This window comes from Mesoplodon mirus (genome assembly GCF_964341445.2).
Source record: "Mesoplodon mirus genome assembly, chromosome: 1".
Taxonomy (NCBI): domain Eukaryota; kingdom Metazoa; phylum Chordata; class Mammalia; order Artiodactyla; family Ziphiidae; genus Mesoplodon; species Mesoplodon mirus.
This window is the reverse complement of record NC_138976.1, coordinates 79,523,915-79,548,291: the sequence shown is the minus strand read 5'-3', so window position 1 is coordinate 79,548,291 and position 24,377 is coordinate 79,523,915. Positions and strand designations below refer to the sequence as shown.

Sequence of the window (24,377 nt, the reverse complement as noted above, 5' to 3'; positions counted from 1 at the left end):
TCTTCCAAGGCAGACTGGACTCTGATAGCCTGAAAGGCAGGAAAGAAGCCTCCCTTGTTAACGTGCTGCTGAGTGCTCTTATTTGCAGGGTGGGTTCTTCCTGGGGAAGGACCAGTTCTGTGACGGAGCCCCTTCACTGAGCTCTGGCTACTTTGGCCATGAAGGGTGTGTTTGTGGCTCCTGCTTTTCAACTTCTTGAGCCCCCTGAGTTGTATGTGGTTTCTACCATCTAAGCTTTCTATAGTGGGAGTTTCTTGGAGCAGAATTCTTTATTACTCTTCAGACTTTGAATCATGACTGTTAAAGAATGCTATGATTCTTAAATTTTAAAAAAAACTTTAAAAAGATTCTCATTTATAGACAAGACAAAGGGCTTAAGAGGGGTAAAGATTAGAGAGCTTTTTCTGGTTTATTTTAATAGAATATCAGCTTCTTTGTTGTGGGATTTCTCATCCCCATGGGAGCGAGAGGAGTCATACTTGCCTAAGTTCTGGGAAGGACAAGGAAAGGATGGAGAAATAATTATAGTAAAATAAAGAAGAAAAGAATGTGGTTGAAAATGTGATTTCTTCTTCCATTCGTTTTATTCTTAACCAGAATTGCCCTCTAAAATTAAGTTGACTCATTAATGCCTAAGAAGATATAGAAATTCTAGAGTTAAAACAAAGATAAAAAGCTTTTAATTCTTTAGTAGCTACAGTTTTAGTTAAATTGCTAGCCATGTGTATTCAAAGGTACATATTATCTGTCTGTCTTAAAGTGGTATGTGCTCACTCATGAAAACTTTATATTTTATTATAAATGTCTCTATATAGTCTTTGCATTTTCTAAGGTATTTGAGAATGTGAACCTGATAACTTCTGTCTTAAAAAGCAAAGTAGTAATTCTATTTTTATTTGAAGATGAAGAAAGAAAAAAGTGTCTAATACTGCCCAGGTGGCTCTGGGAATGGTAGGACAGAAATTTTCTCCTGAGAATTTGGAATTTGGGCTGGGAGCCCAGATATGTAGCCATTTGTTATTTCTTGGATGATGTATAGTACTGTATTTTTTTTTTTTTTTTTTTTTTAGTTTCTGCTTTATAACAAAGTGAATCAGTCATACATATACATCTGTTCCCACATCCCTTCCCTCATGCATCTCCCTCCCTCCCACCCTCCCCAAGTACTGTATTTTTTTTAACAAAAGATAGAAGCAACTGGATCTCAAGATAGAATAATTATTCTTTAGCTATTTGTAAATATATTTTAATGGGATGTCTGCTCTTTGCTGACCCAAGGGTAAAGGTGCTCGGGAAGAAAGGTGGAACATAAGGAGAATGTGCCACCTCAAATCCTTCTTGGATTTGGAAGAAGGCAGGATATATATATGTGTGTGTTGGGGGGGGAGGGTGTATTCTATTATATTTTAACCTATTATATAATGAAATACAGATCAAATATAAACATTTAAATAAAGAATAAATAAATATAATATATTAAACATATATATTTAAATGTAGTCTCAAAATATATATTTCCTATCTCTATTTTAATCTTTAAGTGGTGTCAGTAGAGAGTACTATAGTCAAACATGAATGAGAGTTAAGAAGACTTTCTGGCTCAAAGAATTTATAATTGAGGAATCAATATGGATAAAACTGCAGAAATCAGAGAAAGAGAAAACAGAGAAGTAGCGTGGATTAAATGCAACATTCTGCAAATGTTTTAATACTTCTGGGGAATTCTGTTACAGGATACTGATTTGTTTTAGGAAATTGTTCTGAGGTTTGTTCTTTGGAGGATGCATTTGGGGAAGATTTTGTTTTGGCACAGTATGGAACTCAAATGCCACTGGAATAAATTCAAGGCTTTCAAATTTGCCTCAGTTTAATATGTTTTTCCAGTTTTTGCAGAACACTTTCTAACTTTTTTTTTTTAATGGGTGGAAAATGACTTCTTGGGCTGATGTAGGTCATGGAAAATTGAAAGCCAAAGCTCTGAGATATTTTAAATTTCCATCTCTTATTTCAGAGGAAAGTCTTTCAGATTTGACTAGAGGGTATCAGTTTTCACATTAATTTACTAATTTTTTGTATGTGTGTACTTCAGATTGAGGGATTTCTTTGACAGGCTATGTAAACCACAAAGTTTTATATTCTAACGAATAAGCTGGCCTGTTGTGGAAGAGATGATGAAGATCCTGGCTACCAGAACACATGGTCTGTTTTTACTATTTCAGTTTAAGTAGGCTTCATTGTAAGTGGAGCTTAGGATGAAGTTGGCTACTACTCAGTCAGTCTAGCACGGATCATAGAATCTCTCTCTTGAAAGTAGAGATATTTGACTTTGTGCTAGATATGTTTTCTTTAGCTATTTAAATTTTCATTCTCTTCCCTTTAATCCTTAATTACTTTTTGAAGGTCTATGTGCAGACATGGAGCACTCAGAATCTGACTATGACCATCACACGAGATGAGTATCCAGCCTACCCTATGGTGCTCCGGGGAATTAACCAGAAGGCCACCTTTCCACAGTACCAGCCTGTGATCATGCTGGAGAAGGGCTACACCATCCATTGGAATGGGCCAGCACCGAAGACTGCTTTTCTATACCTCATAAACTTCAACAAGTATGCTTCTATTACTGTTACTTCAAATAGTTGGGCGAGTAATAATTTAGTGGAGAAAAACAATAACCTATCTCCTTTGTAGCAAGTAAAGAACTCCAACTTTATGTACTTTGTTCCTCCTGTGGGGAGGCTATATATGTTATATTGATGGAATTAAAAGATTGTATAAATTGAATTCTGTCCTATTAAAAGCATGTCTTTTTCTCTATGGTCAAGGAATTGTGGGCAGAAAGCCATTTAATGGTAGGTTTTAATACTGTCTGCTGAATACTTTATTCTCTGTAGCTGGGATGGGAATAAATTTTATCTGGTGTTCCAACTGAGCACTACCTAGAAAGTAAAAAGATTTTTGAGGCCAAGTTTAGACTTGACAGAAGAGAGTAGTATGACTGATTATTCATGTCAGCAATGGGCAAGAAGTGGAAGAACTGTGGCATGGATAATGTCAGGTATTTGCCATCCCTGCCAGAATGTGAAAGCATCTTTCTATCCCTTCTCAGTTTTCTCAGTTGTCTGCTCTAATAATATTACTTTCAATCAAGGGCTCTATTTTTACATTAAATTATTTAAGTGTTTACTGTGTGCCAGTTGATATAAAGATGACTGAGAGGAGTACTTGCCCTTCAGGAGCTCACAGTATACAGGTGGAACAAAATTTAAGTAAATAAACCAGTACTTTTTTTTTTTTTTTTTTTTTTCTTTTGCGGTACGCGGGCCTCTCACTGTTGCGGCCTCTCCCGTTGCGGAGCACAGGCTCTGGACGCGCAGGCTCAGCCGCCATGGCTCATGGGCCCAGCCGCTCCGCGGCATGTGGGATCTTCCTGGACCGGGGCACGAACCCGTGTCCCCTGCATCGGCAGGCGGACTCTCAACCACTGCGCCACCAGGGAAGCCCACCAGTACTATTTTTTAAAGGACAAAAGATAAGAGCAACTATTCTGCCTAAGGGAGTTGGGCCAGGCTGCACTGAGAAGTGATAGCAAGTGATCAGTTTTGTTACAAAAGCAGCAGAGTTGGGAAAGGGCTAGTTCTGCTCAAGGACTGATGGATTGAGTGTGATGGGAGCGTAGTCGGGGAAGTGACAGAAGATGAGACTAGAAATAAGAGCTGGGACTGTCTAGACATGTGATGGTTAACCCATGGGACTCCATGAAACTGCTCAGATATGTACCTGAAACATTGGTTTGTTCACCTGACTGGTCATAAAGGTTGACTCGTCAGAACTCTCTTAAAATACCCAAATGGAATGAACAGAGATGGACATAGAACATGTAGGAATTCCCCTCTAAGGATAGCTGAACATCATGGTAGATGCTCTTATTCTGAGATGATAGGCCTCTGGCACATGCTCTAAACTGAACCATTACTATTTTCCTGTAACACTGGCTGCTCCTTCTCTATGCCTTTGCTGGACAATTGCACCTTCACTTACTGAGTCAACCAAGCCAAAAAAATCTCAGGACTCATCCTTTCCTCTTTCTTTTCTCTCATTTCTCCATCCTATCAGTGGCCAAGCCCTGTTGATCCTATCTGCTTAATGTTTTCAAATCTCTCCACTTCTTTCCACCGTCACTGCTTGTGACTGAGTTTAGGTCATTATCCTGTCTTGCCTGGATCCCTGCAGCAGCCTCCTACTCGGTCTCCCCACCTCCCTCCACCTTCACTCCTTGGTCCACATTGTGTCCAGGGTGCGGGTTCTAAAAGCCAATCTGATATTGTCACCCCCATCACTGAGCTGCCTAGAAGTCAATGAAGGAACAAACGATTGTCAGAGAGGGTGGAGGAGATATGTGAAATAGTGATCCACAATCCAAAAAGTTATATCTGGCAGGTTATGAATCTGAGGTGAGGTATTATAATCAAATGGTATGCAGGGTTCTGCACATACAAGGCACAACTTTTGAATAAATACTAAGAAAGTAAAAAGATTTTAAAGTGAAAAAAAGGATGAGCCCAGAAGTTTCAAAACTCTATATGGGCTTGAAATTCAGTCCAGCTTTCCTTGTTTAATTATCTAAAAGTTTGTAAAAGTTACATCATGGGCAGAGGCAAGAGGAGGAGATGGATAATTTTTTTTCCAAATTTAATATAATTATAGAGAGGTCATGGATTTTGTCATAGTGGCACTTTTGAAAATAACAGTTTAAAAGTTATAAAAGCTGTACTTATTCATTAAACAAAATAAGGAAATACAGAAAAACATTTAAAAAATTACAATAACCTATAATTCTTCTAATCAAATTGAGGCATTATAAATATTTATAGGGTTCTCGTGTCTTTCCACCCTCAAGTGTTCTCTGAGCATATAAATATGCCAAAATTTATTTAACTACTCCATTCCCCTATGAACATTTAGATTGTTTTTCTCCTGACCCTTTCCCCCCTTTGGTATTACAAATGATACTGGATAGAACATCTTTTCTTATACATTTTTGGCCTGTATTTCTAATTTCTTAGTGGGATTACTGGATGAAATCTGTGTGAACAATTTTAAGACATTGTTACATATTGTTTTAAAATTGTTTTGAATGATTAAAAAGTTCTGGAAATGGATAGTGGTGATGGTTGTACAACCTTGTGAATGTACTTAATGTCACTAAACTGTAAAGTGAAAAAAGGTCTAAAATGGTAAATTTTATATGTTACCACATTTATATTTTGCCACAACTTAAAGAATGCCAAAAAAAGAAATGATAAAAAAGGGGAAAATATTCTTAATGGTTTTCAAAAAGTATTAATTTTATATCTTAGAACATTAGGTAAGAAACAACACTATGGCAATTTGGTAATATTCATCAAAGACTTTAAAAATGCATACACCTTTATCTCTAGCAAATTTACCACTAACAATTTACCCTAATGTAATTATAAAAGATAAAAATATATTTATGAATAAAAAGATTCTTTGGGAAGGTTTTACCAGTGTACACTTCCACTATCAGGCTATTAGTGTTTCTTCCATTTTAGTATACATATACCCAACTGTCTCAATTTTATTATCTGCTTGCAGTATCTAAGTACATTTTATCCAGCTTCTATTCACATTCCCTGAAGTCCTGTTGAAACCAAGAATTTTTTATAAGCCATATCATTGTTGTACCTATATTGAGGAGAGAAATTTGGGTAACATGTAAAAGTCGATGATTCATTAGTGTGTTAGGATTCAGGGCTTTCATTGTTAGTGGCTCCATACACAGCAGAAATTTAGGGAGGAGAAGACCATGGCTAAAATTTACATATGCTGTAATACTCAAAATGTACTGGCTCAAATGTGAATTCATGTTTTTATTGTCTCTCCTTTATAGGAATGACTGGATTCGAGTTGGGCTCTGCTATCCATCAAACACAAGTTTTCAGGTTACCTTTGGCTTTCTACAGCGGCATAATGGCTCATTATCCAAAATGGAAGAGTATGAGCCCTTGCATTCGCTGGAGGAATTGCAGAGGAAACAGTCTGAGAGGAAATTCTATTTTGACTCCAGCACGGGGTAATTCGGGGCAACCAGTGAATGAGAATTATTGCTGTTTTTCTTTAGTGGTGAAATTACTAGTTCTTCAGTGTAACTAAGAATAGATTGTGATGTGACGGCTGCTTAGAAAAGCAGCTGATGTGGGTAATTCTCTGCTCATCACCATTAGAGGTTTAGAAGAGAACTAGAATGACTCATAATTACAGTTGTCAGTAGCAATCGAGTGAGATGTTTGCTGTTTACCTATTAAGGCGATATAGAAAGAGAAATTATCCTTGTCAATAAAGAACCAGTAGGCCCAATTGAAAATTAAAATAATGTTTTCCATAACGACTCTAAAGATGATTATTTCCATATGATATAGTTCATATTTTAGTGAAAGCTCATTTTTCTCTTCCTTTAAGACTATCTCTCAAGTTGACCTTGAGTTTTAAAAAAATCACTGTGTAACCATGGCATATTTGCTTTCAACTTTCTCTAGCCTGCATCTTTCCACTTTTTAGTTCTAATCCTGTTCACCTGGGGTCCTGTTGGCTTTGTCTGCTTTTATCCAGTTACAGTCTCTCAGCCTTTGGGTTATGGTAGGCTCTCTCCTGTACTCTTCCAGAAAGTAGCATGCTCCTTCAATATCCATCGCTTAAGCTGGCATTTCTACTCTATGTCATTGTCTAGGTACTATAAAGATACTAATGTAAATAAGGCACATTTCTTCTGCAAATTCACTGTCCATTGAAGGATGTGGGCATGTAAAGCAAGTAATCAGAGGGCAAAAGGTTTAAATGCTACAAGTCCTATAGTGTGCCTTTTGAGGTAACCCAGAGGTTCAGCCTTGGGTGGCCAGTGACAACCCAAGAAGATAACACTGGGGCTGACTCTTGAGGAGTGACTAGGAGGAGACAAGGAAGGTGTTCCAAGGACAGTGTGGATAAATGCATGGAGGCATGAAGAACATGGCACGGCATGTTTGGGGAAAGACAAAATTTCCTACTGGAAAGAAGGGTGGCAAGACTGACTGTGGGGGAATGAGGTTAGGGTTCAGTCAAGTGTCTTGTTAACCTTTGAATAAGATGCAACTCATTTGCCCTTCAGGGCTGGTGCAGCAGCCAGTGTTATCAGCTTAAGTCTTTTTTTTATCATCATTATCTCTGATTTCAACTTCAGCAACCTAGTTGGGCTTTTATTCTATAGACAATAGAACTGCCACATTCTCAGTTGATTTTCCACAAAAATAAATGGAACGCCCAAATTTGTAAGGACAGTCTGGTGATCACGAATTAATGATTGATATGTAAAAAGATGGGAAGTATTTCTTCATCTGGATATTTCTAGAGTCCTTCAGCCTTTGAGGTTCAAATTCTTTTTTTTTTTTTTTTTTTTTTTTGCGGTATGTGGGCCTCTCACTGTTGTGGCCTCTCCCATTGCGGAGCACAGGCTCCAGACGCGCAGACTCAGCGGCCATGGCTCACGGGCCCAGCCGCTCCGTGGCATGTGGGATCTTCCCAGACCGGGGCACGAACCCGTTTCCCCTGCATCGGCAGCGGACTCTCAACCACTGCACCACCAGGGAAGCCCCAAATTCTTTTTTAATTCTATTCATTTTGATGATTTAAATTATATATCAAAAGTCCCATGCCTAATCAAGTCCCTGTCATTCCTTATATATATGTTAAAATTACTGGATGTTGGAACAGTGGCTGATTTTCACCTCATCACAACTTTGTGTTGTTCATTGACCTCATATTAAAATGTGAACTCTTTAAGAAGAGTAACGTCTCCAAAGAAAGGACTGCTATGGGCTGTCATGTAAGGGTTCAGTAAACCAGGCACTTTAGATGTTGCATTGCCTTCCTCAATTCTGAAAGTTGAGCTAGTGTGGGTCCCCCTCTGGGAAAGCAAGTATTACCAGGAAATTCTACTGATCCAGGGTGATCTTCTATTTTGTTGGCTCTTACTTTGCCAAGCAGAGCTGAGTCTATAAATAGAAGGATCTTCATGACTGCAATTGGAGAATTGCAGTTGATTGCCTGACTTTATATAATATTCTGCCTTACTTAATTGTGTGATCTTGGGCAATTTAGTGAATATTTCTGTGCCCCAGTTTCCTTATCTGTTATTTGGGAATAATAAAAATGCTATAATAAAAATAATATAAAAATATTATAGGGCTTCCCTGGTGGCGCAGTGGTTGGGAGTCCGCCTGCCGATGCAGGGGCCGCGGGTTCGTGCCCCGGTCCGGGAGGATCCCACGTGCCGTGGAGTGGCTGGGCCCGTGAGCCATGGCCGCTGGGCCTGCGCGTCCGGAGCCTGTGCTCCGCGACGGGAGAGGCCACAGCGGTGAGAGGCCCGCGTACCGCAAAAAAAAAAAAAAAAAAATTATAAAAATATTATACGGTTGTTGTGAGGTTGAAGAGCACACAGTTCATGCAAATCATTCAGCATAGGGCCTGGGATGTTGAAGGTCCTCAATAAATGTTTACTGTAATAAACAAACAAACAAACAAATAAATGTGAACTCTTGAACTCCAATAATCAATCGCATTTGATCAAGTCCTTTTTAGAATCTTGACTTCCTTTGGTTTAGAAGGCCTAGGTTTGCTGACAGACATTGGACTACTGCCTGGAAGTTGCTTTTCCATTCATCTTGGCAGTAGGAGGAGAATTCGGAATGGGTAGGACTGTTCATTTCGCTTGATTTTGGCCAAAGTACAGACAGAAGGACCCCAGGCCCATCTGCTCTTAGTAAACATCACAGGAATTGATTTGAGACCATATCTTGGCCTTAACCAAACACGTCTCACAGTTGCTGTTTTAATTATTCCAGTTTTGTGCCTTAAACCAAAACAATTTGTAAACCAAAAGAAAAAAAAATAGAATAAACCACACTAGTTTACCAAATCCTAAACTCAAGTGTAAAGTTTTCCAAGGAATTTTTGAGCCAAGCCAAATTCCATCCTCCTAAATTACCAATTGAACTAATTCAAACCAGAAATCGACTTTGATACTGCCCATAACGACTGAATCAGGTTATCAAAATATTTTCTAAAGTGGTATTGCATTTGACTTAAAACCCTAGGAGGGTAGAAAGGAAAGGGAAACAACTTTATTGGTTTTGTAGTTTATTTTTCTTTAAAAAAATTTTAATTTATTGGAGGAATATCCCTTCTGGCCATTAGTTTATTTGAGGAATTTTTGTAGGTTTTTGAAAGTTAATCTAACATCCGTTGGACTGGTTTCTGTTTTGTGCAGCTTGCTGTTTTTGTATCTAAAAGCCAAAAGCCACAGGGATGGTCACAGTTACTGTTCATCTCAGGGATGCGAAAGAGTCAAGATCCAGGCAGCTACAGACTCCAAAGACATCAGTAACTGCATGGCCAAAGCGTATCCCCAGTATTACAGAAAGCCATCGGCACTCAAGCCGATGCCATCCATGCTCAAGGGACTCTGTCAAGGCTGCGGAACCCATCAGGTAAACAGGGAATAAAAGTGGTCTCTGGTCCAGGAGAAAAAGTCAAAAGGTTCTGTGCAATCAGCACTTTTTTTTTTTTTTTGAAACATCTGTGCTGCCAGTTTATAAATATTGCATGGTTTCTCCTGAATTTTGGCCCATTCTAGAATGTGATGCTCATAAGAAGCAAACCAGTCCAAATTTATAATAAAACTACCTTCCCCCTGTGATATATCAGTTTGCCCTGGATGATTGTGGATTTATTGGTTGTCATCGTTTCTTTCTCAGATGTGATTCCATTACAGTATCGCTATTACGTTTGCATGTCAGTGATATCAAAAAATAATTTGTTTTCTTGGAAGTGTGAAATTTATCTTCAGGAAAGGCACTCGTATGAAAATTGTTTCCTTCAGGATGAAAAGCCATTAATTTGAAGCATGTGCTATTATGTTTACCTGTAATTAAAAGTACAAACTGACTTTGGCTAGAAGTGAAATGCTTCTTGTGACATATTCTTAATGAGATGGTCTCCTTCTAGATCTTGAGAAAACATGGCAATGAAAGTAAATCCAAAGTATGAGCTAAAATCAGGCATGGGGTTTCCGAAGGAAGTCAGACTAATTCCAGGTGAAAAAGAAATACAGAATTAATATTGCCCTAATTGATCTTTAACCTTTATATAAACAAACATGGGTCAAGAAGAATGGTTCTCAACTTGTGGTCCCCAGGCCAGCAGCATCAGCATCACCTGGGAACTTATGAAAAATTCTAAATCTTGGGTCCCACCCAGTTCTACTATATCAGAAACTTCAGGGGTGGGGCTTAGCAGTCTGTGCTTTAGCAAGCCCTGGAGGTGATTCTGATACATGTTCACATTTTAGTTTCACCGGCCTAGAGAAGTTTTTAAAAAGTCCTTATTGCCACAGAAATGCTTGCTATTAATATGGAGAAAACCTCTAAATCCTTATTTTTATTTCTTATCATTATAAGTGATTTGAGAAAACAAAAATTCTTCCATTGCACAGGTTCTTTATTTCTAATTTTTCTTGTTTCTGTCCATTGGAGGCAGTAAGAACAGGGAAAGGAAGGGGGATTTATGCTTCCTATCGTGATATATGATAAGTATTTTTCTGATGACAATTCACTGTCATAGTCTTGGTTGCTCATACCCTTGAGCCACCTCTATTCTCCAATTCAACTAAACCAACCAACCAACAAACAGACAAAAAAATAAACCAGGTACATGAAGATGTTTATATGAATCCTTGCCTGTCCTATGTAATGTTTTGACTGTTAAAGTGAAATTTTCAGATAGTCTTTGTGGGGAAGTAAGTTTTCCAGCCTAATTCTTAAGTTGAATTTGTTAAGAAAGTCCTTCATTACTGAAAAGACTTCAAATAATTTATAATTATTATAAGAAATACTACAATTTATAAAATAATTTAATCATCTTCAGAACTATTCTGGGCCTATCTTATTAAATGGTTCCATGCATTGACGTTTAGCATTCTTTATTCTTTGGGCTTAAAACATCGATCAGAATTCATTTCTTAAAACTGTATCGACTAGTGACTTGGCAGTTGAGAAGTATTTGAAGCATCTGGGGACATCACTTTTACTTGGAAATTTGAGGGGAATTTTTGTTTTGAATGTCAAAAACACATGTGTATTAGAAATAAGTAGGAAAATTCACATGAATTTTTTGACTTCAGACCTGAGACTTCAAAGCAATGTCCAGCTTCTGAATGCTTAATATCATGATTATCTGCTCTTGCCATGATTATTTGCTCTTGTTGGCATCGATTTATAAGGACATACACTTTTTTTTTTTTTTTTTTTGCCCATGCTGCGTGACCTGCGGGATCTTAGTTCCCTGACCAGGGATTGAACCTGGGCCATGGTAGTGAAAACGCTGGACCTAACCACTGGACCACCAGGGAATTCCCCAGGGCATATGCTTTTAAGTGCTAAATTGTGTGAAGAGTTAAGAGTGCTTTTGAATGAAAAGACAGCCTTTAGGGAGGAGGTGGGTGGTGGGATTTGGAGACTGTCAGTGATTTGGAGTAGAAAGAAAAAGGGAAGGGTGTTCTTGGGAAGGGAACAGCATCTGAAAAGGCAGGGTAGCAGAAGAGGAGGTAAAGCGCTTGTGGGAAAGTGAGGGAACTGCCCTGCATGTTGAATGTGATAGAATGGTGGGAAATAGGATCCTGTGTGTATAAGGTGTGTTCCTCTATTTGTGGAACATTTTGCAGGTCTGGTGGAGGAATTTAGACCTGGTGATGTACAAGCCCCTGAACGTTTTTAAACAGGGTAGTCCTTGTCATCTACACTTCTTTCCTCAGTCCTGGAGTGACTGAGTCCCAGTTCAGAATAACTGGTCTGAAAAGGACCTTTGAAAAGATTTGTGACTGTTTTTGCATGAAATGTTTACAAAGATTTAGATATAAAACATATTTATGTAGTCCTTTGTAGAACTGATTTTATTAACAAGATTACAATGATTTGAAACTGAGATTGCTCCAGAAAGTTAGGAACATACCCTTCTCGTATAAAGCCTGTATCAAAAGATAGAATTCCAGGTCATGAAATATGTACAGAAAGTTCAGAGAAAACAGAAATAAAAACAAAAACCCACTCACTGGCTTTGGTATAGTTGAGTTTATTTTGAAGGATCTTTTGGGAGGAAGACGCAGTTGACATAGATATGGAACTTCTTCCCTGTCTAGGTGGTGTTTACAAGTGATCCTCATAAAAGCTACCTCCCTGTGCAATTCCAGTCACCCAGTCAAGCAGAGACTCAGCGTGGAGACCTGTCTGTTATTTCTGTGAGTACCATCTGGTGTGTACATTGCCTCCGCTTCTCAGTTTTACATTTTATCCTGGTAACATGAATTATCTCTGGCAACATTCACTTGTTTATAATCACATTTTGATTATTAGTGGTGAGCAATACAGTAGAGGTATAAATACCTCCTAAACATTTGCGTTTTAAATAAATAAAATAAATTTATTAAAATTTGTTTCTCAGTCAATTATGTTTATTGATTACTTTTAGGCGAATGTTAAAATTATTCAGGTAATTATTCAGATTTCTTTTCTGTAGGAGACAAGGCGTTTTTGGTCTAAAAAAATTGTCATGGGGTTTCCCTGGTGGCGCAGTGGTTGAGAGTCCGCCTGCCGATTCAGGGAACGCGGGTTCGTGCCCTGGTCCGGGAGGGTCCTGCATGCTATGGAGCGGCTGGGCCCGTGAGCCATGGCCGCTGGGCCTGCGCATCTGGAGCCTGTGCTCCACAACGGGAGAGGCCACAACAGTGAGAGGCCCGCGTACCGCACAAAAAAAAAAAAAAAAAAAAAAATTGTCATAGATAATCAATATGCAGAAATTTTAACCTTGGATTTTGAAGCTTAAAAGAAGTTCCCCAGTTATTTGTTTAAAATATGGGAAGTGAAGGTTTTAAAATTTCCTCGGCATTTTACTTTGAAGTTGCCTGGTTCCCATTTTTTCCAGATGAAGAAAGTGAAGATGCAAAGTGTTAGTTGTCTTTTTTAAGTAGGTTAATGGGAGTTAAAAGCCTTAGCCTCATATCAATACTGGAATTTGGGCTAAGAGCCAAGCTAGCCCGCAAGGTAACCAGCTCTAGGCATGTGGCCTGTCCAAAATCGAGTTGACCTGAGTGCATCTATATAAAGAGCTCTTTGGGCTTCCCTGGTGGCGCAGTGGTTGAGAGTCCGCCTGCTGATGCAGGGGACACGGGTTCGTGTCCCGGTCCGGGAAGATCCCACATGCCGCGGAGCGGCTGGGCCCGTGAGCCATGGCCGCTGAGCCTGCGCGTCCAGAGCCTGTGCTCTGCAACGGGAGAGGCCACAACAGCGAGAGGCCCTCGTACCACAAAAAAAAAAAAAAAAAAGAGCTCTTTGGGCAGGAGGTATCTAGCTGTCCAGCTGATACCCAGCTAGGGTCTGGGCTCAGTCTCATGTGGTTTCCTTAGGAGCTCGGTTTTTTTTTAAGTGGTGGACAGCACATTCACAAATCCACATATATGTGAGCAAAATTAAATCTTACTCTTTTTTTTCTTTCCCAGTCTCTTTTATTGTGTTAAAATACACATAACATAAAATTCACCATCCTAACCATTTTTAAGTATATAGTTCAGTGGTGTGAAATACATTCATATTGTTGTGCAACCATCACCATTATCCATCCATCTCTAGAACTTAACTCTGAATTAAGAACTTTTTAACAACCCTGAATTAAAAATACTGCTACCTAAGGGGGGATGTGAAATGGGGAGTTATTCATCAAAAGGCATAAAGTTTCAGTTGAGTAAAATGCATTAACTCTCAAAATCTGCTGTACAACATTGTCCCTGTAGTCAGTAATAATATATTGTTCACTTAAAATGTTTGACGTTGGGGCTTCCCTGGTGGCGCAGTGGTTGAGAGTCCACCTGCCGATGCAGGGGACACAGGTTCGTGCCCCGGTCCGGGATGATCCCACATGCCGTGGAGTGGCTGGGCCCGTGAGCCATGGCCGCTGAGCCTGCGCGTCTGGAGCCTGTGCTCCGCAACGGGAGAGGCCACAACAGTGAGAGGCCCGCGTACCACAATAAAAAAAGAAAAAAAAGTTTGACGATGGATCTCATGTTAGTGTTCATACCACAATTAGAAAGAGAGAAAGAGTGAAAGATCCCTATGTAACTCAAAGATTTCTCAAGTAGATATACCTATTGCCCTACATTAGCATTTCTTCATTTTGTAGTATGTTCATGATGTAATTTTATTGGTATGAAGTTTGTTAGCTCAACATCTCAATGCAGTCAGCTGCATGAAGAAGCCATCCCAGCCTACTTGCATGGAATCTGGTGGGTGTCAGTTGCAAAGGGAAGCAAGTTGGTGCTGAGTCTCTCTGCTCTACTAGCTCACTAGATAATTAAAGAAGATATTGTTTTGCCCACACAATCTCAGGTAGGGTATTCCTCTGCGTCTGTAGACATTGTTTGATTCCATTGCTGCACACTGGGTGCCTGGGACCCTAAAAGAGATCACAGAGGACTGTGTTTTGTCACACTTAGCTCCAATACTTTTCACATGCATTACCTGAAGAGTCTTTGCTGGACATGGCCTTGCTTTAGTTTTTACGGAAAATTTTGTGTTTCCTTTAAGTAACAGGTTTGGGGGGGGGTACTTTTCAAGGGGACAGTTTGGGTGCATTGAGGATCATTATGTATATTTTTTATCAAATGTGTCTCAGTTCTAAGTATTCAGATTTTTAAAAATAACTGAGTCACTTTCAGTCTTTCTAAATATAAAATGGCACTTTATGTCAAGCACTTCTAGAATCATTCTCTAGACTAGGGCTATTTAAATACAGGCAGAAAGCCATTTTGGATTCCTATGAGATCATTAGTGATTAGAAATAAAATTTAAGTATAACTTCTCCAAGCAAGGACAGGTGTAATGAAGAGAGCATCTCTCCTTTGTTAGCTTTTAACATAGTTTATAATTTCACACATTTTAAAGAGAAACAGTGCCTATGGCTTAAATTAGTGTTAAATAATTTTTCAGTCTAATAAGTTTTTTTCCTTCCTTTTTGGTTGAGGAATTAATGAGATTTGGATGTATCTGGAATTCCATTTTCTTGAAAAGGTCTCAAACCATTAATTTAAAGAGGACAACTGGAAATTTCAGTTCACAGTAATGGTGAACAAGATATAGTAATACCCTGTGGCTTAAATCCTGGTAAAATTACCATTTTTCCATTTTGATTTTAAAGGAGAGCTATATATGGAACAAAGGAGATGAAGCAATCTGGCTCCTCTGATGTTCTAAATCTAAACTATAATGGGGGGGGTTATGTGGGTTAAAGCATGCTATCTATTTATCTATCTATCTGACTAGATATCTATTTCATATAGATACATGTATTTTTCCTGAACCAATGTGACAGTATCTGAGCTGCAGTATAGAGGCTGCCACCCGATCACTGAGTTGGAAAGCTCTGACCCCAATGAGAGACTACGTGTGTAAGAATGAAGGCCCTGAGCCTGCAGAGAGAGAGTCACGCTGCTCAGCTGAGTGTGGGCTGCCATGCCTTGCTTGTAGCAACTTAGCCAGTCAGAAAAGACCAGTCAAGGCAAAAATCTATGAGAACACAGGGTCAATTTCAAATGTTGGCAGAGGAAGAGTAATGGAATATGCAGTTTGAGTTTGGGAATTATTATTTGATTCATGGGTTTAGAAGACAGAGGGAAAGGGGCTGGAAAGACAAGTCATCCTGGAAATGCTGAAATGGTGATGACCGCAGATGTTTTTGTTTTCTCAGATCAACGGCACTGACTTTACCTTCCGAAGTGAGGGCGTCCTCCTCCTGATTGTGGATGCCTGCAGTGTTCCCTTCCGGTTGACGGAAAAAAAGGTTTTCTCTTTTGCTGATGTCAGTCTCATGGAAGAGTATTTAAAAACAAGCATCCCTCCAAGGTAGGTGAAGCTTGCTCTGTGTGAGGGATAAGGTACCTTAAGATGACATCCCGTTAACTTTGAGCTTTGGTGTGTCTACCTGCCCTTTTACCCTTTTAGGGTATTTAGGATTCTTGAAAGATAGTCATTCCTTCCTAGTCTCAGGTTGATGCCTGTGTGATCCAAGTTGCTTGTCATTGATAAGTGAGGACTTGGATGTTAGAAGAGTTTGCAAATGATGGGAAGGCTCTTGGAAGGAGAAAGGCTCCAAATTTTGGATCATTCCTATCCCACTTTTTAGTATTAAGTTAGTCTACATGGTACCCAACGCACTCAGAAGGCTCATTATCATTTTAAAACAATTTTATAGATAATTTTATAGACAATTTTACCTTTGCAGCCATCTGTCCCACTGATGAACCCTCAGACAGCATTGTGCTATGACTGTGGTATAGGAAGTTGTCACCTGGGTCACTTGGAAGTGACTGGAAAGGAGTAAATTGATTTTTTTTTTTTTTTTTTTAATTTGGCTGCCCCACATGGCTTGCGGAATCTTATTTCCCTGACCAGGGATCGAACCCTCGCCTTCAGCAGTGAAAGCGTGGAGTCCCAACCACTGGACCGCCAGGGAATTCCCCAGGAGTAAATTGATTTTTAAGTGAATGAGTGTGTGGTCTCTCTTTTAAGAGCCCTAGTCTGATTCATTTTTCTTTGTTAGTCTCTGAACAAAGGTACACAGGAGAGAAATCTTTCTTTTTTTGTGTTGGGCAGACACAAAAGGTATTAAAATAAGCCGTAAAGCCATAGTAATTAAGCTGGTGTAGTAGTGGCAGAGGATAGAGAGATCAGAAGAGAGAATCCACAGAAAGATCTGAATGTGTGTGTTGATATACTCACAATAAAAGTAGCAATTTAAACCAAACCATGGAGAACAGATTTTATTTCATTTTTTTTTAGAATTGGCATTTATCCATTTACTTAGTAAATAGATAATAGAACATAAGTAGATATATAGAGATTCTGAAACTAACAAAACTAACCTCCTCTGTTAAAATAGTTTGTTCCATGACAGAGCTGTGTCCCAAGCCATCCACTAGGTCAACTGACCTAAATGACTTTTGCTTTCCCTACATTTATAGACCCCTTGTAATAGCAACATAAGTTCTAGGTGGGACATTGAAGGGGACACTTGTAATAGCAAGGATGAAAAGGCATGTGGGGTGTTTTTTTGTTTGTTTTTTGAGTTCTGCTTTTATCTAGTATTTCTATACTGTATTTAGTTCAGAACAGTACTCAATAAATACATGCTGAATTACTGAAATTTGCTCTGATTTTCTAACTTTTACAGGTCAATTGTCCTGTTGAGCACAAGAGGAGAGATAAAGCAGTTGAATATTTCAGATTCATTAGTATCTCTGGGATTAGCCAAACCAGCCAATCTTTATAACAAAGGTTTGTATTTGTATTCTTCTGTGGAGTTCTTAGGAGGCCAGCAACATATGCATTTTTATGGTGGAGTATAGCTACCAGACTGTTTTCATGAGCTTGTTTGGCTGGGGTGGGTATCATGAAGATAATTTCTAAATCAGGAGACAGTGTTAGAGGAAGTGTGTTGGGACGTGGCTTGTTATTTGGGGCAAGAGGTGGGTGGTAAGAGTTCATTCTCTGACGTAAGGAAGTACAGTTCTTTTTGTTTTTGTTTCACAGCCATCTTTGTTTTGCTCACCTCCGCTTCACCTCCCACATTATCTTGCATGGAACTAGTAGAGGTACAAATTGAACTTTTTCTTTGTCTTTTTTTTTTAAGGGAGTACCATATTTTTGGGATTCAGTGGAAACTTTAAACCATCATGGACTAAGCTGTTTACTAGTCCTGCTAAAGAGGGCCTTGGGCTGCTTGAACAATTCGTACCTTTGCAGCTGGATGGATATGGTTGTCCCAGAGCTGGCACGGTCCGCCGAAGAGACTTGGAGCTGTTGAAGCAAACTTCAAAAGCACATTAGAGACTAACTGTAACTTAGCTGGGGGAAAAAATGTGAACTAACTTATTTAATTTATGGCATTTTAAAATGACACTGTTAACCCAACAGAACTATTTTCCTGTTTGATACAGAAAGGGGAGAAAAGAAAGAATTTAAAGTGATTGCTTGAATATGGGCTCACGCACCTTCTAGTTGTACAAAATGTTAAAGAATTTATTTGTATTTGTTAGGCTGGTATGTTTCAGAGATCAGTTCTCTTATTCCTCACCTCCCACTCCTGTGTTTTGTAGTGACCATAAGCAGTGCTTCACCTTTTGTACAATGGGATGTCTTGGGGTAGGGAGGGGGCTTCTGAGAGTCAGCCTGAGTCCTTGAGAGGACCAGCTCTTGTAGCACCTTGGATACTTGAAGTCTAATGCTCAGTTGTGTTGTTGACTTTGGGTCAGCAGTTGACCTGCGTGGCTGGCATGTTCAGGAATGCCTTGGGCCCTGGTTCCAGGCAGCCTTTGAGGATTTGGTATGATACTGAATGGTAGAGTTTTAAGTGGCAACTCAGGCCCAGCTCATGCCCTTTTTTGCCCGGACATGTGCTATTTTTATTCATTTGTATATTGATTCCTTCTAAGGGTTCAACTTTCAAACAAGAAGTATGGAATATATTGGGACAAAGGGCTTTTAGGAGTTAGACATCCCTTTAATCTGTGACCATTGGGCAAAAATTTGACCTGCACCATGGTCTGATGTTGGTGGGACCATTTTTGCAGCTTTAATCTTTAGCCTGTTTTGACTGTATATTTGTATTTAAAATGCAGAGCTGAGCTAAATATTTACATTTTTTAAAAAAAGAAGCAGGCCATTTTCCTGAACTATAAACTTGGGTTGGGCTTCCCTGGTGGCGCAGTGGTTGAGAGTCCGCCTGCCGATGCAGGGGACACAGGTTCGTGCCCCGGTCCGGGAGGATCCCACATGCCGCGGAGCAGCTGGGCCCGTGAGCCATGGCTGCTGAGCCCGCGCGTCCGGAGCCTGTGCTCCGCAACGGGAGAGGCCACAACAGTGAGAAGCCCGCGTACCGCAAAAAAACAAAACAAAAAAAAAAAATAAACTTGGGTCGTTTCAACTTGCACAAAGGAAGTCTGTTCTTGGAGTTTCTCCTGCACCCAGTTTTTTGTTGTTGTTGTTTTTGTGTGTGGGTTTTTTTTTTTTTAAGCTTTACTGCTCACCAGCCTGGCAGGACAATTGCAGAAGCTTAATGATACCCCCAAAATATTGTACTCAGGGGGAGAAAAAAGGGAGAGCCTTTTAAGGGCCAGAATCATGGAGGGAATATTCAGAAACCTTTTTTTAGCCTTAGAGGAATCCGTTACTCTTAACTAAACTGTTAGAGCCAATTAAAAAAAGACACTGTGTTGCCATATTTTTCTTCCCCCTAGGTGCATGCATCTCCTGCCAGTGAGCACTGCATGTGGCAAAAGATTGGCGCCACAGCCTGGGATGTCACCACACCAAGAGGAAAGAAGCATTGTAATGCCTTTACCTTTTCCTAAACCCACAATGCATGAAGTATAGTGAAGGGATGGCCATGGCAAGACGGGAGGGAGTATGTTCAGGTTGACTTTGGCAGTGAGTACAGACAAATTCACTTTTCTCTACCAAGAGCAACAGCTGATGGCCTGTCCTTTTATGTCCAAGAGAAACTGCAGAGCAGCTCTGTGACTTCTATTACTTTATAAAATATGCTACCTCAAAGTGCTACCGATAAACCTTTCTAACTGTAAGTGCTCTTGCTAAGGGCACATGTCTTAAAGTTTAGGTTTTGGGGTGGTTTTTTTTTTTGTATATCGATGAATGAAATCTTACCTATTAAATATATTATTGAATCATCATTCCTCAAGGTGATTAAAGTTTGTTTGTGTGTGTGTGTGTGTGTGTTTTATGACCAATATCTTTTATGTGTGATTTTTAGAGTTTGGCTCTTTAAAGATTTGGAGAGGATATGTATGTTCTAAGGCACTCAGTTTTTCTGATTTATATGCTAATGATCAGGACCTAAGTTAAATAAATAAAAATATGCGTGCATGTATATTTTTTTATATGTGTGTGTGACTCTATTTATCTAGCCAGCAATCAGTCAATCTGTCATTTTTTATTCCCTATCCCAGCTGTAAAGAACCTATGGGCAGACATAAGGAAGGGAAATTGTCCTCCACTAAGTAGATTTTATAAAACTAATCTTCATAAGGCCAATGGAGAGGTTCTCAATGTTGGCTGCACATTGAAGTCACCTGGGGAGCTTTAAAAACTGTGAAGTCCTGGGCCCCACCCCCCAGCTCCTACATTCATATTTAATTGGTGTGGGGTGCAGCCTGGGCATTGGAATTTTTTTTAAAGCTCTCTGGGTGATGCTAATAACATGTAGCCAGGTTTAAGAACCACTGCATTCATATAATAGGCCCACTGTTTAACTTCAGTCTATAATTTTTTTGTGAGGAAAACAAAATTAAGATTATCTATTCTTTTTATTTGCGGTTCCTATATTACTTACAGAATTCCCCGCCCTAAACAAAGCATTTCGCTATGGTCTCCTTTTAATCGAACTTTCAAATACAGTTTTTAGTCCTTAATTGTCTCAAATTGTTAAATTGGCTATCGAAGCTGATAGCCACATTTCAGAAGTTGGGAGCTAGCAGTCTGTTTTATTTCTACTGAGAAAATATGTTCAAAGATGATTTATAAGTTCGTAAGCATTTTCCATCAGGGGAGGCAATTGGTTGAGCTCCAGAAATGTGGCCATGCACAAATCAGCCAGCTGATGAGAAACGCAGGGCCTTCTCATATGTCGACAGACCTGGGTTTTAAGTCTTTCCTGTGAGATTTCTGCCTCTCCACCTGAATCAGTGTGCCATATATTATCTTCAGAGGCTGGAAGAGAGTGCTTGTGAGAAGATGAAAGGCAGGCTCATGGTCTTGTAGAATATGACTCCAAAGCAGCCGCTAAACTGATGTTTAGACCTGGGTGTGGGGAGGAGGTATTTATGACTTCTCTGTTCTCTGGCTCCATCAGAAGAGAACATATCCTCATGCTATTAAATGGAGTATTTGGTTTGGGAGGAGGGGTGGGCAATGAAGTGATGGATAGAGTCTTGAGTGCTTCAGGTAACTTTTCATTCCTTAAGGGATGAAGTAATGTTTGGATAAGTCCAGTTGAAAGGCATTTCAATAAGCAGGAATGTGCTTGATTTGTGTTTGTTTTTTTCATTTGGCCCTAATAGGTAAGTACTTAGATTCCATTGTGACAATGTTTGTTGATTTCATGATGCAGAGTTGGAGTTTACCCTCCAGAATTCTTGTTTGGCTTTCAGATACTTATGAAATCATGTTTAATAACTTGAGAAATTCCCCTAGAAGTAAAGACCATGAATGGGAGTAATTGGGTAACAAACAGATTGTATCACTATAGTTAGTCTTAACTTGGTAATAACCCAGTCTTTTAGAAATATGAACACACTCTGGATTGGAGCTCATTTTCAACAAAAATTCAGGGAGGAAAAAAAATCAAGAAGAGGCATCTTCAGTCCCTTGTTCACAAAGAGCAAAATGCTGTTCACATCTTGCTGGACTCTTGGCATCATTTGGAAGATTGAGGGTCTTTTACTCATATTTATCTTCAGTATGAGAGAGAAGCTGAAAAAAGGATGCTAATTAGGCACTGGTGTTGTAGGGAAGGGCACACACCACTTTATTTTTATGTGATAAAATGAGAGAATGACTGATTGAACTATGATGGTTTCTAAATGAGGAGCTGTGCCCCACAGGGCATTCAAAAATATCAGCCATAGCAAGATGTGAAAATGTTATGTCTGAAAATCCAATAGTGGGTCAGAAGGCAACTTCACAGATACATTTAAAAATTTTTCTAAGATGGACATTGTGATTAGTCTGGATATGAAAAGCAATAACAGATTTAAAATTCATCCTCAGAAAAGCTTAGGCTTTATAATCAAAATTGATAAGTCAGGAATTGGCAAACTGACCTGTAGGACAAACCTGTCCCCCAGACTGGTTTTGTACTAATTTTGAGCTAAGAGTGGTTTCACATCTTCAAATGCAAAACATTGGAAAAAGTCAAAAGAAGAGTAATATGTTATGAGAAAATTATGTAAAATTTAAATTTCAGTGTCCATTAATAAAGTCTTGGAGGACAGTCATGCTCATTTGCTTACATACTGACTATGGCTTGCATATGGCAATGGCAGGTTTAAGTAGTTGCCACAGAGACTATATGGCCTACAAAGCTGAAAATATTTACAGGCGTATCTTGTTTTATTGTGCTTCACTTTATTGCATTTCCCAGATACGGTGTTTTTTTTACAAAAAGAAGGTTTGGGGCAGTGCTGCATGGAGCATATCTATTGGTGCCATTTTTCTAATAGCATTTACTCACTTTGTGTCTCACATTTTGGTAATTCTTGCAATATTTCTAACTTTTTTATTATATTTGTTATCATGATCTGTGATCAATGATCTTTGATGTTACCACTGCAAAAGGATTACTCACCGAAGGCTCAGATGTTGATTAGCATTTTTTAGCAATAAAGCTTTTAAATTAAGGAATGTACATTGTTTTTTTAGACAATGCTATTCCACACTTAATAGATTACAGTATAGTGTAAACATAACACGTACTGGGAAACCAAAAATCTGTGTGACTTGCTTCATTGTGATATTTGCTTTATGACAGTGGTCTGGAACCAGACCTGAAATATCTCTGATGTATGCCTGAACAGTGTTCCTTTACTGAAAGACTTTGCTGACCCTTGAACTTGGTGAAGGGTATACTGGTGTTCATTGTACTGTTCTTGGAACCTTCCTAAGGCTTGAGAATTTTTAAAATAAAAAATTAAGGGAAAAACCTCCATCAGAATCACCTGAGGTACTTGATGCAGAATCCCAAGCCCCAACTCAGACCAGAGAATTGGCATCTCTGGGAATTGCAGCTGGGAATATAATTGTATAACAAGCTCCCCAGGTGTTTCTTATGAGCAGTAACAATTGAGAACCCCATAGCACATAGTAAGCCCCTGTTATCTCTCTCCCTCCTTAACAGAGAATACATCTGAACAAATGTGAATGTTATTTTTTTTAACTCGAACAGCTCCATCTACACTGTCTTCCCCACAACTTTTGGTCACTAATGCAGGGTGGATCTGGTGTGCAACACAGTACCTGGCTGTTTCTGGGGCAAAAGTTTGGAGCCTGTGATAAAGTCTCTCCACTGTCTGAAATTCTCACTGTTTGAATTATTCCTTTGGCTACAATTATTCCTACAATGAAATCCCATCCATCCTTGTGAGTTCTTTTTATTATTTTAAGGAATATAAAGGAAAATGTACAATAAGCCACAATCAGGCTGCACAGACTAACAACATAAGTTTCTTTGCTTTTGGATGGAACTGCATTCACCCTAGTTATTTCACATTTATCGAAGTACTGATTGGCAATTGCAGGTCTATTTTTTTTAAGGTAGAATGAATTATTTTATGTAAGCAGTTTGCTTTGTACACAAAAGCTTTTTAATACATGAGCTTCTTGGAGGGGGTGGGAGGGGGTTGGGTGGATTTTAGGGGGATAATGAAATTGGTCCTTGCCAGGAAAGAGGGTGGTACACTCTGGGAGGGCATGGGAGGTTTATCTTTTTCCACTTTCTCCTGCCAGCTTACACTGATCAGAACACCTAGTTCCTGAGGGAGGAAGGCTTTGGTCAGATAGGTTTCTTTTCTTTCTTTCTTTTTTTTTTTTTTTTTTCCAGATAGGTTTCTGATGTGGGGGAATGTCAGCTCTACAAACTCAGGAGGAAAGGAACATCATTAGCTCCAATATGGGTGGGAGGAGGAGGGAGTTCTCACAAGGGAAAGACCATGCCAGAACTTGTTGCTTCCTTCAAAGATGTGCATGTGAACAGTCTTCTTCTAAGGAAAATGGCTCAGTGAGTAGTTAGTAGATTCCAGACAGAGTGAAGTGTCTAATGCAGTTCGTTGCTGAAGGTATGGTGGGTGTTTTGTCTGATGCCACCTAAGGCTATTTACTAGCAGTGTTACTTCAAGCAGTTTCCTACTCCTGATCCTCAGCTTTCTCATATATAAAATGGGACTACTAATACTTTTGTAAAATTACAAAAGGGATCAAATGAGAGTAGCCAACAAACCTGGGTGCTTTGTTTACAAAGAAAATCAGATTTCCAGACAATTTGTTACCCGAAGACTGGGTTTGCTTCTTGCTGGGTGTTGAGCTAAAAGACACAACCAAGCCAAAGATCGGGAGAAGGAAGCTTTATTACTTGAGTCAAGTAAGGAGAACACCGGGGATCTTTCCCAAAGCAGTGTCTCCTCCAATAGCAAAACTAGGGAAGTTGTAAGC

General features: G+C 39.3%; 1 protein-coding gene across 1 annotated transcript in view; it reads left to right on the top strand.

Moving 5' to 3' along the window:
• The window catches only part of CEMIP2 (cell migration inducing hyaluronidase 2), an 83,477-nt gene extending 63,434 nt beyond the window's left edge, over window positions 1-20,043 (top strand). Inside the window, exons 18-24 of the mRNA XM_082615570.1 lie at window positions 2,401-2,609; window positions 5,915-6,097; window positions 9,326-9,545; window positions 12,251-12,349; window positions 15,847-16,001; window positions 17,329-17,432; window positions 17,788-20,043. Coding sequence (XP_082471696.1) covers window positions 2,401-2,609; window positions 5,915-6,097; window positions 9,326-9,545; window positions 12,251-12,349; window positions 15,847-16,001; window positions 17,329-17,432; window positions 17,788-17,984 — 1,167 coding nt within the window. The 3' untranslated portion in view covers window positions 17,985-20,043. The remainder of the gene's footprint in view (window positions 1-2,400; window positions 2,610-5,914; window positions 6,098-9,325; window positions 9,546-12,250; window positions 12,350-15,846; window positions 16,002-17,328; window positions 17,433-17,787) is intronic.
• Window positions 20,044-24,377: the final 4,334 nt, after the last annotated feature.